This window comes from Euleptes europaea, chromosome 19 (genome assembly GCF_029931775.1).
Source record: "Euleptes europaea isolate rEulEur1 chromosome 19, rEulEur1.hap1, whole genome shotgun sequence".
In the NCBI taxonomy this organism is placed as follows: Eukaryota; Metazoa; Chordata; class Lepidosauria; order Squamata; family Sphaerodactylidae; genus Euleptes; species Euleptes europaea.
In genome coordinates, this window is record NC_079330.1 from 11,485,107 (window position 1) to 11,498,939 (window position 13,833).

A 13,833-nucleotide genomic window follows, 5' to 3' on the forward strand; every position below is an offset into this window, starting at 1 on the left:
GTTCACACAGTGGCCAACCAGGTGCCTCCAGGAAGCCCACAAACAAGACGACTGCAGCAGCACCATCCTGCCTGTATTCTACAGCCCCGAATATATTCGGCATGCTCCTCTGATCCTGGAGAGAATAGGTATGCAGCATGACTAGTATTCATTTGGACTAGTAGCCATGAATAACCCTCTCCTCCATGAACATGTCCACTCCCCTCTTAAAGCCTTCCAAGTTGGCAGCCATCACCACATCCTGGAGCAGGGAGTTCCACAATTTAACTATGCGTTGTGTGAAGAAACACTTCCTTTTATCTGTTTTGAATCTCTTGCCCTCCAGCTTCAGCAGATGACCCCGCGTTCTGGTATTATGAGAGGGGGAGAAAAGCTTCTCCCTGTCCATTCTCTTCATACCATAATAACACTGGGGATGTGTATGGTTCTTGTTCGCTGCAGGTGACCAGCTAGGCATACCTGTGCAGTACAGTAGTTGGAACTGATCACGTTCTGTCGTGGGCAGTCTTTCCTTGTTTGGGGCAGGCTCTTATTTTAAACAAGGCCGACTGAGTTCCTCCTCCTTCTCTCCTTTCCCCAGATCTCTTTTTACACTCCAGCATTTGGAAGGAGCCCTGATTGTTGCCGGGCTTGGACTTTGCCGCTGATCGATGGGCTGCTCATTCTAAATCGCCCCTGCGCCTGAATCCCCACTGCACGCCATGGCCCGTTCCAGGTCAAATGGCTCACACTATGCCTTGACGGCAATTGGGCTCGGGATGCTGGTCCTCGGGGTCATTATGGCCGTCTGGAACTTGGTCCCGGGTTTCGGGCCGGGCGCTAAGCCCCCTTCGGGAAACAGCAATAAGACCGAGCCCGGCGGAGGAGGATTCCTGAAAAGCAAGACGTTCTCGGTGGCTTACGTGCTGATCGGCGCAGGGGTACTACTCTTGATATTTTCGGTTTGTTTGAGCGTCCGGGACCGAAGGAGGCAAAGCCAAAACCAGTGTACCTCTAGGATCCACCAGCAAACATCGGTGGAGCGTCAGCAGCAGGAAGACAGGTGAGGATATATACGTCAAAGTCTTTAAATTGCTTGGAAAATAAGGAGTTCAACTCGGGGCTTCTAGTAAGGTACTCAGCAATGGCTGGTAAAATGAGAACGTTTGCTTTCTGTGTTCAAATGCTGAGCTAGACAAAATGAGCAACTACTGCAATCTTGTCTGCTCAAGGGGTCCAGCACACCTGCAGGGAGAAAAGGTGCGTTTCCCCTTGCTGCACTAAGCTGGCAAGAGCCAGTGTGATGTTATGGTAAGAGTGTTGAACTCGAACTTAGGAAATCCGGGATTGAATCCCACCGCAGAAACGTATTGGGTGACCTTAGACTAATCACACACTCATGGCCTAACCTACCTCGTAAGGTTGTGGTGAAGATAAAGCAAAGGTGAGGAGAAGAAAGTAAAGATAAACCAGTGAAAAGGGAGGACGTGCCTCCACCCATCTCTAGGGAAAAGGTGGGGATTCTTCTCCTTGACCCTGGTAATATAGTCATTAAAGGTAAAGGTAAAGGTCCCCTGTGCAAGCACCGAGTCATTCCTGACCCATGAGGTGACATCACATCCCAATGTTTACTAGGCAGACTTTGTTTACGGGGTGGTTTGCCAGTGCCTTCCCCAGTCATCTTCCTTTTACCCCCAGCAAGCTGGGTACTCATTTTCCCGACCTCAGAAGGATGGAAGGCTGAGTCGTCCTTGAGCCAGCTACCTGACACCAACTTCCGTCGGGATTGAGCAGAGCTCCAGTCATGAGCAGAGCTTGGACTGCAGTACTGCAGCTTACCACTCTGCACCATGGGGTTCAATTTAGTCATTGGGGAGGTGTATTTAGTGGTCCCTCATAATCGGAGGCCCAAAACTGTAGTTTAGAAGAAGAGTTGGTTTTTTATATGGCGACTTTCTCTACCACTTAAGGGAGAATCAAACCGGCTTACAATCACCTTCTTCCCCTGCCCACAACAGACACCTTGTGAGGAGGTGGGGCTGAGAGAGTGTGACTAGCCCAAGGTCATCCAGCTGGCTTCATGTGTAGGAGTGGGGAAACATATCCAGTTCACCAGATTAGCACCCGCCGCTCATGTGGAGGAGTGGGGAATCATACCCAGTTCTCTATATCAGAGCCCACCGCTCCAAACCACCGCTCTTAATCACTACACCATGCTGGCTCTTGTACAAAAATCCATATCTGGGGGTGGTAGTAGGAAAACGAGCGATGTACAGATGAAGCAAGCTAATTTACGAGTCCAAAATTATCTTCTTACAGTCAAGACGAGGATGAGGAAACGCCTTCCCGCTACTACGTTCCCAGCTACGAAGAGGTCATGAGCACGGACTATCCAGACCTGAGAGCAGTGGACCGGAGCACACGGATCAGCGTGTCCCTCCCCTCGTACGAGTCTCTTACTGGGATAGATGAAAACACGCCGACCCGACCCGCCGCTGCGGCCGAAGCGGGGCCTCGCGCCGAATGCCAGCCGAGCCGACGGAGTTCTCGCCTGAGCAAAAGACTCCGGCCCTTGAAAATCCGGAGGATCAAGTCGGAGAAGCTCCACCTCCGAGACATCCGTATAAATGTGCTCGATGGAACCAGTCCGGGCCACGTGACGATAGAGCCTCTGACCCCACCACCGCAGTATGAAGAGATTTCCGATAAACTTCCAGACACTCGGCAAGAGACCTGATTCGGCTCCACGGACTGGTTTAAATATGTTTAAAACACTGTTACGTACTTGATTTTGGAGGGTGGTGTGATTGTCAAAGTTTCTCAAAGGACCTGTCATGGACCCTGCCTTCATTCCCTGAAGAAACTAAGACCTGTTTCTCCCCCGGAGGTGGTCAGGGTTGTATCACTTCAGAGCCCTCGGGATGATTGAATTTTCCTCTGTATAAAACTATTCCTACGTGTAGAGGAGAAGTATCGGGATGAAGTTCTCTATAGCCGGGTCCCAAAGAATTACCTTAGCCACACCCAAAGCCTTGGGCATGTCTTGTGACATTCTTGCCTTCCTTGCTCCCTCTTTTGAACTGCATACTGCCTTCATACCCCACATTATATGTCAGAAAGCTGATGGGTGTTGTACCTTTTGGCTAAGAGTCGCCATCCGGCTGGTTTCAAAGCTCAGACTCCCTGACCAGGGTGGCCTTTGGCAAGATAGTGCCCACACCCCGCAGTCTGTCTGCATTTTGAGGATAATGGCACCAGCCTACCTTACATGGCTGTTGTGAGGATAAGTGTGATCATTTGTGCGAAACGCTTGGAGCGCTGGGAGCGGTCTCCCAATGCTGCTGTTGAAACCTCTCTTTGTATGCGCAGGACCAATTCGTTAGAGGGCTTTTCGCCTGAAATGGTACAACCTAAACTCATGTTTACTTCCTCAATGAGAGCTAGAGTCCCTAATAAATTATCCCTCGTCCCTGTGTAATTACATTCAGGAAGGCATTCAGTGTGTGAGTCGGATAGAATCTCAGCTACAAGAATCTTTTTCTATCTATATATATTTCTAAGATATGATACATTTTTGTATGCCTCTTGGATAAAAATCTTTTTTAAAAAAACCAACAACATAGCACTCCAGATTTGTCACGTTTTATCAAAGTAACCTCTTTGCTTTCGTTTTTTTGTCTTCACCGGCACACGGTTAGCCACAGTGCCTTACCGTAGTTTGAAGTGGCTTTGAGAACAGATTTGTAAAAATTTTGGTTCCATCACTGCAAAGCACAGCGTTCCTGAATCAAAAAGGAAATTTTTTTTTAATCCATAAGATATTGACTTCATCAACCCTTACGCTGAAATCCTGTGTGTTTACTGGAGACTAAGATTCACTAAACTCGGTGGGACGGATTTCCAAGTAAATAGGATCGGGCTGTTAGTACAGTACTATAGAAGCTCTACCCAGTTTACTAACATTCATGATTCCCCTTCCCCTTTTCTGCCAGCATGGTGTAGTGGTTAAGAGCAGTGGTGTGGAGCGGTAGACTCTGATCTGGAGAAACGGGTTTGATTCCCCACTCCTCCACATGAAGCCTGCTAAGTGACCTTGGGCTAGTCACAGCTCTCTTAGAGCTCTCTCAGCCTCACCTACCTCACAAGATGTCAGTTGTGGGGAGGGGAAGGTAAGGTGATTGTAAGCCGGTTTGATTCTTCTTTAAATGATAAAGTCGGCATATAAAAACCAACTCTTCTTCTTATCCTCACAACAGCCTATAATGTACATTGAGTGTAAAGAGAGTGGCTGAGCTAAGATTGCCCAGTCAGCTTCAGACCAAACTGGGATTTGAAGCAGTCCTAGCCTGACACTCGAATCCCCACACGGTCTTGGCTGTCAAATGATTTGGCTCAAACTGAGCAAGAAAAATGGAGCTTCCTTGTCTCTGATGGGAATACCTCTTAAAGAACTGAAGTGCTCCTGAATCCTCCTCCAGGGGTTTCACTGGCATATCTTGCCAGGCTTTCCCTGCCAAAAAAGTAGATTCATTGGTTAAAGAACATCCTAAGAGGCAGTTTACTCTAAAAGGTCTAAATCTTGGTTTACAGTACCCAGAATGCCTAGGCCCCCGCATGCCTAAGAAACAGCCTTTTATGCTGGAGAGCAAGATCTGTTCTATTCTTTGCCCCTGTCTTTTTCCACTCTGGCTAGAAATGTGCTTCCTTTCACTGGAGTAGCAGGGAAGAGTATAGCCTGCAAAGTTTTTTTTAAAAAAACTTAAAAGGTAAAAGTTGACAACATTATTAGAGGTCTGTAGCCAAAGGCTGTTTGACATCAAATAGCTATTTGAGAATCATCTTTGCAGCTCCTGACATTGTGCAGATCTCTGCTGCCTGTTCTCCACACACACACACATACACCCGGATTTTCCCCTGCTCAATCCTCTGGGCACTTCCTTGTCTTGCCCCGGGCCTCTTTGTCTGTTCTCTTCTTTCCCCGTGCCTTTCTGACTGCCCTGCTCTTCATTAGGGTCAGAGAAACTCCGCCGAGAGCAACTCGAAACCTTTCTGCCCAGCCTGTTGCTCTGGCATCATGGCTGATCATCCTGTCGGTCCCAGCAACTTTATCCTCTTCGCCAGTGTCATCCTAAATGTGTATGCTCAGAAGTAAATCCCAAAGAGTTCAATTGGACTCTACGCTCAGAAGTAAATCCCATAGAGTTCAGTAGGAGCATGCCTATTATATGAGGATGCTGTGGAACACAGGCAGGATGCTGCTGCTGCAGTCGTCTTGTTTGTGGGCTTCCTGTGTGTGTATGTGCATGTGTGTGTGTGTGTATTAAGTGCCGTCAAGTCGCTTCCGACTCATGGCGACCCTATGAATGAAAGTCCTCCAAAATGTCCTATCTTTGACAGCCTTGCTCAGATCCTGCAAATTGAAGGCTGTGGCTTCCTTTATTGAGTCAATCCATCTCTTGTTGGGTCTTCCTCTTTTCCTGCTGCCCTCAATTTTGGGCTTCCTAGAGGCACCTAGTTGGCCACTGTGTGAACAGACTGCTGGACTTGATGGGCTTTGGTTTGATCCAGCATGGCTTTTCTTATGTTCTAGTCATGATGCATACCTATTTTCTCCAGGATCAGAGGAGCATGCACATTATATTAGGTGCTGTGGATCACAGGCAAGATAATGCTGCTGCAGTCATCTGTGGGCTTCCTAGAGGCCCCTGGTTGGCCACTGTGTGAACAGACTGCTGGACTTGATGGGCCTTGGTCTGATCCAGCAGGGCCTTTCTTATGTTCTTATGACTTGCTGTCCTGTGAGTTTACAACTGCAGCCTTAATCCCTTTCCATGTTACAATATGCATACCCCAAACAATAATCCCCTGATGCTGCCGACACAGGCAGAATTCTGCATTCCACATACACAATTGTAATAATTACTCAACAAGTATGCTGTTGATGCTTGAAATCCTCAATAGATTAACATATGAAGCTGCTTTATATGGAGTAAAGCCATTGGTCTGCTTAGCTCAGTACTGGTTCTTCTGACTGGCAGTAGCTGCCTGGATCTCAGGCAGCCAAGGATTTTTCCCAACACCTGTGATCTTTTAAATGGAGCTGGAATCGGGCGTCTTCTGCAGGGAACGGCTGGGCCCTGCTACTGAGTGACAGCTCATCTCCATACACCTGCTGTCTTCTCCTGGGTCATTCCCTGTTGGGTCTACCTAGCTCAGACTTGTCTCCTGCGAGTGGTGGCAGCTCTTGGGCAGAAACAGAACTTTCCCAACACCTGCTGCGTGAGATCCATTAACTGGGGGGTGCTAGAGCTTGAAGCTAGGGCATTCTGTGTGCGAAGCGGGCGTTTCCCCACTGCACCGCAGCCCCTCCCAAGGTTCTTCCTCCCCCCACAAAAAAATGCCATCTCGAGGGTATGCAACAATTTTTGTTCAAAAAAGGCAGGTGTGTGTTCAATGCTTCAGATGAGGAGACAGCACACCTGGAGTGTTTATGGTTGCCTCATAACTAAGGCCATTTATGCATTGTAATTAGCAGTGTGTTCCAGGCTGAATTGTCCCGCATATTTTTTTGAATTTTTCTAACTATCGAAGCCGGCGCATGCCTGCTTCGCATTATTGAAGAGCCCATTTAACGCAACCGTTGGTGTTTGCCCTGAAGAATCCCCTCAAGGAACCATGCAAAACAACAGAGGCGCATTAGCTATGCATATGCTAATAGCTATGCAAACAGGAACGAAGGAGAAGGCGAATGGGAGGGTGGAATTTCTCCTTTTGCATCATGAACAGGCATTTTAAAGTTACATTTTTTTTAAAAGAGCTTTGAGCGAGCATCAAAATTGACCATGCATAAATGGCCTAAAATTCGCCATTGGCCAAGCCTTCTTTGTAAGGGTAGCAATATCACTATATGAATAGTGGTATTTGAGGGGGCTTGCAGTTCACCTTTGCTGTGTTTTATTTGTTCCGCTGATTTGTGTTTTATGCATGTGTGTTGGCAGCTTTCTGAGCTGGATGGTCCTCATACATGAATACAGAAAAATAAACAATCTTGACTGGTGCTTAGCATGGTACAACACTCACCTCTCCCAAAGGAAAAGGAAACTAAGCCTCTTGCACTGCATATTTGCCCACCCACAACTTGAGTTTTCTAGCCCAGACTCTAGGAAAGATACTAAAGAGGGTACAACTAAGGTCCAATAGCATTTTCTGCAGAGAAGAATAGAATCACAGAGTTGGACCCCTACACCATGCCCAGAAGATGACAAAGATGTCCTCCCTTTCATGAAGAGGAGTTGGTTTTTATATGCCGACTTTCTCTACCTTTTAAGGAGAATCAAACTAGCTTACAATCTCCTTCCCCTCCCCGCAACAGACAACTTGTGAGGTAGGTGCGGCTGAGAGTTCAGAGAGAACTGTGACTAGCCCAAGGTCACCCAGCTGGCTTCATGTGTAGGAGTGGAGAAACCAACCAGGTTCACCAGATTAGCGTCCACTGCTCATGTGGAGGAGTGGGGAATCAAACCTGATTCTCCAGATTAGAGCCCACTGCTCCAAACCACTCATCTTAACCACTACACCATGATGGCTGTCAGGTATAACAGTCCCCTCTCCCAAGCCTCCTGCACTGCGTATCTGCCCACCCCCAACTTGTGTTTTCTAGCACAAACTCTTAAGGAAGATACCAAAAAGGTTACAGCTAAGGTCCAATAGCATTTTCTGCAGAGCGCTACGGGCAGCCACTGACGCCTTACAATTCCGCTCCTCCGCCTACCTCCACATCCCTGGCTGCTGCTGAGATTTCAGTAGACAAGATCTTTGGGGTGGGAGAGAGCTGAAATCCTAACAGTGTTGTGTTCTGTGCCAGATACCCAAGTGCTACATTTGCTTGATGAGTTTTAGGTATTGCAGTGCCTGCCCTAGCTACAGTTATGCGCACAGTGGCTGCAGGCTGATGGGAAACAAGATGCTTGAAACATGCAAAATCTCTTGGATAAGTTCTTCTCCCTGCCAGCACCACACTTAAGTCAGGATTGATATCAGTCATTTGCCTCCATCTTAATTTTCTTCAGGCGCCTTCTGGATGAAGAATTGCTGGGAGCCATGCCTATCCGCCGAGTCATTAAAAAAACACAATAACTAGTGACAGTCTTCTCCTAAAGCTACCCCCATGGGGGTGTGTGTCAGGAATTTGCTATCAGCTGGGGGAGGGGGCTTCAATAAACTGGGTTCTACCCACAAAAGCCATATGCTACAATAAACCTTTCAAGGTGCCACCAGATTCTTTGTGTATGTGTGTGTGTGCCAAGTTTCTATCATATTTTATCCTGCCCTTCCAAGGAGTTTAGCATTAATTAATATCTGCTCCCCCTGCGTCCCCCACCCCTTTAATCTTCATAATAACCTACTAAAGCAATGGTGCTGGACCCAAGGTCAACCAGTCAGCATCATGCCCGTGTGGGAATTTGAACTCAGATTTCCCTTAGCCCAACGCTCCAGCCACTATACCACATGGGTTCTCACCTAGGTTGAAATGCCCCCTCTGCCACGGAAGCTGCGTGACTTTGGGCTGGTTGCTCTCTCAGCCAGACCTACCTTGCAGGGTTGTTCTGAGGATAAACTGGAGAAGGGAGAAAGCATGTTGTAAGCCATTGCTAGTCTGCATTGGGGAGAAAAGTGGAGCATAAATAATTACGGCCACGAGATGTACTTTCACATCTAGTAATATAGTTGCTGTGGCTCACGAAAGCTCATACCCTACCAGAAAATGTTTTTGTTAAGTCTTTAAGGTGCTACTGGACTCTTGCCCTTACAAAGGAATTTCAAAGGGAGATTGGAAAGAGAAACTGCTGAATTACAGTTGATATTCAAACTAAAGTCAATGCATTTACCTGGGCTGAATGAAGACCTTGCATTCATGGCTCATGACCAATGCTGATTTCTCCACACCCATCTCTCCCCTGGACATCACAGACTCTTCTGCAGACCACACCTAATCCCATCACGCCTGCTATTCACATGTACATACTGTTAACATTTACATACTAATTGCACATTCTAGCTGTATCTGAAGAAGTGAGTTGTAGCTCACGAAAGCTCATACCCTACCAGAAAATATTCTTGTTAGTCTTTAAGGTGCTACTGGACTCTTGCCCTTTTCTACTACCTAATGCTTGTCTGAATTCACTCTCCTGTACTGAAAGACAGATGGATTCACATTCTAGCTGTTTCTGAAGAAGGGAGCTGTGGCTCACGAAAGCTCACACCCTGCCAGAAAATATTTTTGTTAGTCTTTAAGGTGCTACTGGACTCTTGCTCTTTTCTGAAGAAGTGAGCTGTGGCTCACGAAAGCTCACACCCTGCCAGAAAATATTTTTGTTAGTCTTTAAGGTGCTACTGGACTCTTGCTCTTTTCTGAAGAAGGGAGCTGTGGCTCACGAAAGCTCCTACCCTGCCAGAAAATATTTTTGTTAGTCTTTTAAGGTGCTACTGGACTCTGCCCTTTTCTACTACTAATGCTTGTCTGAATTCACTCTCCTGTACTGAAAGACAGATGGATTCACATTCTAGCTGTATCTGAAGAAGGGAGCTGTGGCTCACGAAAGCTCACACCCTGCCAGAAAATATTCTTGTTAGTCTTTAAGGTGCTCCTGGACTCTTTGCCCTTTTCTACTACTGGGTAAAGAAAAGAAAAGAAAAACTTGTGCATTAAAAAATGCTATGGACAATGAAGCACGTGGGGTCACGGGGGAGAAATCCCAGAGGCGATTAGAAGCAGGGGCGTGTTTGGTTCCGCCCGCCTGCTCCCAGGTGGAGGCCGCGGCCTAGCCGGGCCTGCCCGGTTGCCATGGCGACCCGCCCGGAGGATACACACGCTGCGGCTGAAAGGCGGGGGGGAAGGCCCATTCCCAACGAGGCCTGCGGGCGGTGAGCGGCTCAAGCGGCGCGGGGACCCCCCTCCCCTCCGGCCCCTCCCCCCCTGGGCACGGCGCCAAGGCAGGCTCCGTTTTGAACCGTCGCCCCTGGCCTTGGATGCCAATGGATCCGGGGGTTGGCCTTCGCTGCCTCCTTGGCATTTCATCCCCCCCCCCGGCCTACCATGACTGTGTGTCTGGGTGGGCGACCCCAGGGCTAACTTTTTTTTTAAATTATTTTTAATTAGTTTTTTTATGCAGGTTTTTGATATATGTTACTAATTGTTTTTATCCCGTACATTTCATATTTCCTTTTAACCCCTTCCCCCCGTCCCTCCCCCCCTTCTCCTTGTAGTAGTAGAAAAGGGGGAGAGTCCAGTAGCACCTTAAAGACTAACAAGAATATTTTCTGGTAGAAAAGGGCGAGAGTCCAGTAGCCCCTTAAAGACTAACAAGAATATTTCCTGGTAGAAAAGAGCGAGGGTCCAGTAGCACCTTAAAGACTAACAAGAATATTAACTGGTAGAAAAGAGAAAGAGTCCAGTAGCACCTTAAAGACTAACAAGAATATTTTCTGGTAGAAAAGAGCAAGAGTCCAGTAGCCCCTTAAAGACTAACAAGAATATTATCTGGTAGAAAAGGGCAAGAGTCCAGTAGCCCCTTAAAGACTAACAAGAATATTTCCTGGTAGAAAAGAGCGAGGGTCCAGTAGCACCTTAAAGACTAACAAGAATATTAACTGGTAGAAAAGAGAAAGAGTCCAGTAGCACCTTAAAGACGAACAAGAATATTTTCTGGTAGAAAAGGGCGAGAGTCCAGTAGCCCCTTAAAGACTAACAAGAATATTTTCTGGTAGAAAAGAGCAAGAGTCCAGTAGCCCCTTAAAGACTAACAAGAATATTATCTGGTAGAAAAGGGCAAGAGTCCAGTAGCCCCTTAAAGACTAACAAGAATATTTCCTGGTAGAAAAGAGCGAGGGTCCAGTAGCACCTTAAAGACTAACAAGAATATTTTCTGGTAGAAAAGGGCGAGAGTCCAGTAGCCCCTTAAAGACTAACAAGAATATTTTCTGGTAGAAAAGAGCAAGAGTCCAGTAGCTCCTTAAAGACTAACAAGAATATTATCTGGTAGAAAAGGGCAAGAGTCCAGTAGCCCCTTAAAGACTAACAAGAATATTTCCTGGTAGAAAAGAGCGAGGGTCCAGTAGCACCTTAAAGACTAACAAGAATATTAACTGGTAGAAAAGAGAAAGAGTCCAGTAGCACCTTAAAGACTAACAAGAATATTTTCTGGTAGAAAAGAGCAAGAGTCCAGTAGCCCCTTAAAGACTAACAAGAATATTTCCTGGTAGAAAAGAGCGAGGGTCCAGTAGCACCTTAAAGACTAACAAGAATATTAACTGGTAGAAAAGAGAAAGAGTCCAGTAGCACCTTAAAGACTAACAAGAATATTTTCTGGTAGAAAAGAGCAAGAGTCCAGTAGCCCCTTAAAGACTAACAAGAATATTATCTGGTAGAAAAGGGCAAGAGTCCAGTAGCCCCTTAAAGACTAACAAGAATATTTCCTGGTAGAAAAGAGCGAGGGTCCAGTAGCACCTTAAAGACTAACAAGAATATTAACTGGTAGAAAAGAGAAAGAGTCCAGTAGCACCTTAAAGACGAACAAGAATATTTTCTGGTAGAAAAGGGCGAGAGTCCAATAGCACCTTAAAGACTAACAAAAATATTTTCTGGCAGGGTATGAGCTTTCGTGAGCCACAGGTCACTTCGGTATCTGAAGAAGTGAGCTGTGGCTCACGAAAGCTCTACCCTACCAGAAAATATTTTTGTTAGTCTTTAAGGGGCTACTGGACTCTCGCCCTTTTCTACTACTTCAGACAGACTAACACAGCTACCCACTGTGAATTATCTTGGAGAAAAGGGATGCTTTGGAGGGTGGGCTTTATGATGTTGGTCCATGCGGAGGTCCCTTCCTTCTAGGGATGCCAGCCTCCAGTTGGGACCTGGAGATCTCCTGGAGTTACAGCTCATCTCCAGACTACACAGTTCAGTTCCCTTGGAGAAAAGTAGAAAAGGGCGAGAGTCCAGTAGCACCTTAAAGACTAACAAAAATATTTTCTGGTAGGGTATGAGCTTTCGTGAGCCACAGCTCACTTCTTCAGAAAGTTCATGCCCTACCAGAAAATATTTTTGTTAGTCTTTAAGGTGCTACTGGACTCTTGCCCTTTTCTACTACTGCAGACAGATTAACACAGCTACCCACTGTGAATCTTCTCCTTGTAGTTTTTAATCTTTTAGTCCCAGCCACGGGCACAAAGTCTGAATCTTCCACTGAATGTCTTTTCTTCCTTCTGTTGATATCCACTCTAGGTAGGTCTTCCATCTCCTCCTGATTTCTGTAATCTTGTCTTCCCATGTAGTCTTCTGGCGCAGCCTCTCTACTATATCCGACTGTATAAATTCAAACAAATAATTGTGCCAGATTTCTAACGTCCATTTTCTTTTATCCTTCCATCCCAGAGCAATAACTGCTTTGCTTGCTAGTATCATAGCCTTAAATGTGGCTTGATCTCCCTTGTTTATTGCCAGATTCCCAGGGCTTCCTATGTTGCCTAGCTCCAGCTTTTAATTTCCAATGCCCATTATGAAAAGAAGCAAGGGAGACCCCCCTCCCCTCCTCCTCTTCCTCCCTCCCGAAGGGCTCTGTGCACGTGCAGAGTTTTGAATTTGATGTTTCTGAGATTTGAGCGCAGTTGGTTTTGGAGATCGCAGGCTTCCCTCTCCCTGCCTTTAAGGCCTAAGGAGAGATGAAACCCCTTCCTGAGCATATGCAGAGTGTGCGTTGTTTCTATAATAATGGGGCATGGGGGAGTAGGGTTGCCAACCTCCAGGTACCGGTAAGAAAAAATACACCTCTGCTGTAAAGTTACAGAATTAAAGAAAAACAGCCCGAAGCTCAATAGATTAGAAATACAAATTCAATGTAATAACGTTGTTCCGAAGCTCAATAGATTGTTGTTATTACATTGAATTTGTATTTCTAATCTACTGAGCTTCGTGCTGTTTTTTCTTTAAAACCTCCAGGTACCAGCTGGAGATCTCCTGCTATTATAACTGATCTCCAGCCGATAGACATTGGTTCACCCGGAGAAAATGGCCGCTTTGGCCATTGGACTCTATGGCATTGAAGTCCCTCCCCTCCCCAAACCCCGGCCTCCTCAGGCTCTGCCCCAAAAACCTCCCGCCGGTGATGAAGAGGGACCTGGCAACCCTATGGGGGAGACAATCGTTTTTATAATTGTCAAAACGTGTGAGCAGCAGCCTTACGCTATTTTGCGTTTTTTTCTTTTCTTTTTCACATTCTGCCTTTTCTCCAAGGAGCACAGGTTAACACGCGTGGCTCCATTTTCCTCCATTTTATTCTCCTAACAATCCTATAAGTGCAGTTACATAAATGCCACCTTTATGAGTGGCATTTAAGAGATGAAACTAAGGTTGCCAACCTCCAGGTACTAGCTGGAGATCTCCTGCTATTACAACTGATCTCCATCCAATAGCATCCGATGGTTCACCTGGAAAAATGGCTGCTTTGGCCATTGGACTCTATGGCGTTGAAGTCCCTCCCCTCTCCAAACCCTGCCCTAATCAGGCTCTGCCCCAAAAAACCTCCCGCCTGTGGCAAACAGGGACCTGGCAACCCTAGATGAAACCCATGTCCAGAGAACATTGTTTCTTCACCCCTGGGGGTAACTGTAGAGGAAATCCTTTTCCCTCTCTCCTCAATACACTTGGGATTTTTATTAAGGAAGATCAGAGAGTGAAAGAGTCCTCTTTTTTGCCTAAGCTTGTGCAGAGTGATTATTTGAGCCTAGGTGCTCTTTGAAAATGTTTTAAGTGTGGCTGCAAAAGTAACAGATATGCTTCTTGTGTACGTTTTGCAGGAG

At 46.5% G+C, this 13,833-nt stretch overlaps 1 protein-coding gene across 1 annotated transcript; it reads left to right on the top strand.

Annotated features, from left to right (window-relative positions):
* The first annotated feature begins 701 nt into the window (after nt 1–701).
* Nucleotides 702–2,716, top strand: TMEM51 (transmembrane protein 51). Its single transcript, XM_056865407.1, has 2 exons — nt 702–1,042; nt 2,299–2,716. The coding sequence occupies exons 1-2, from the start codon at nt 702–704 to the stop codon at nt 2,714–2,716; spliced, it is 759 nt and encodes a 252-aa protein (XP_056721385.1).
* The last annotated feature ends 11,117 nt before the right edge of the window (nt 2,717–13,833 follow it).

Excerpts from the sequence above, each read along its gene's own strand:
- TMEM51 (XM_056865407.1), top strand. The coding sequence starts at position 702 with ATGGCCCGTTCCAGGTCAAATGGCTCACACTATGCCTTGACGGCAATT. Across the intron at positions 1,043-2,298 it reads CGTCAGCAGCAGGAAGACAG|TCAAGACGAGGATGAGGAAA; the intron begins GTGAGGATATAT and ends ATCTTCTTACAG.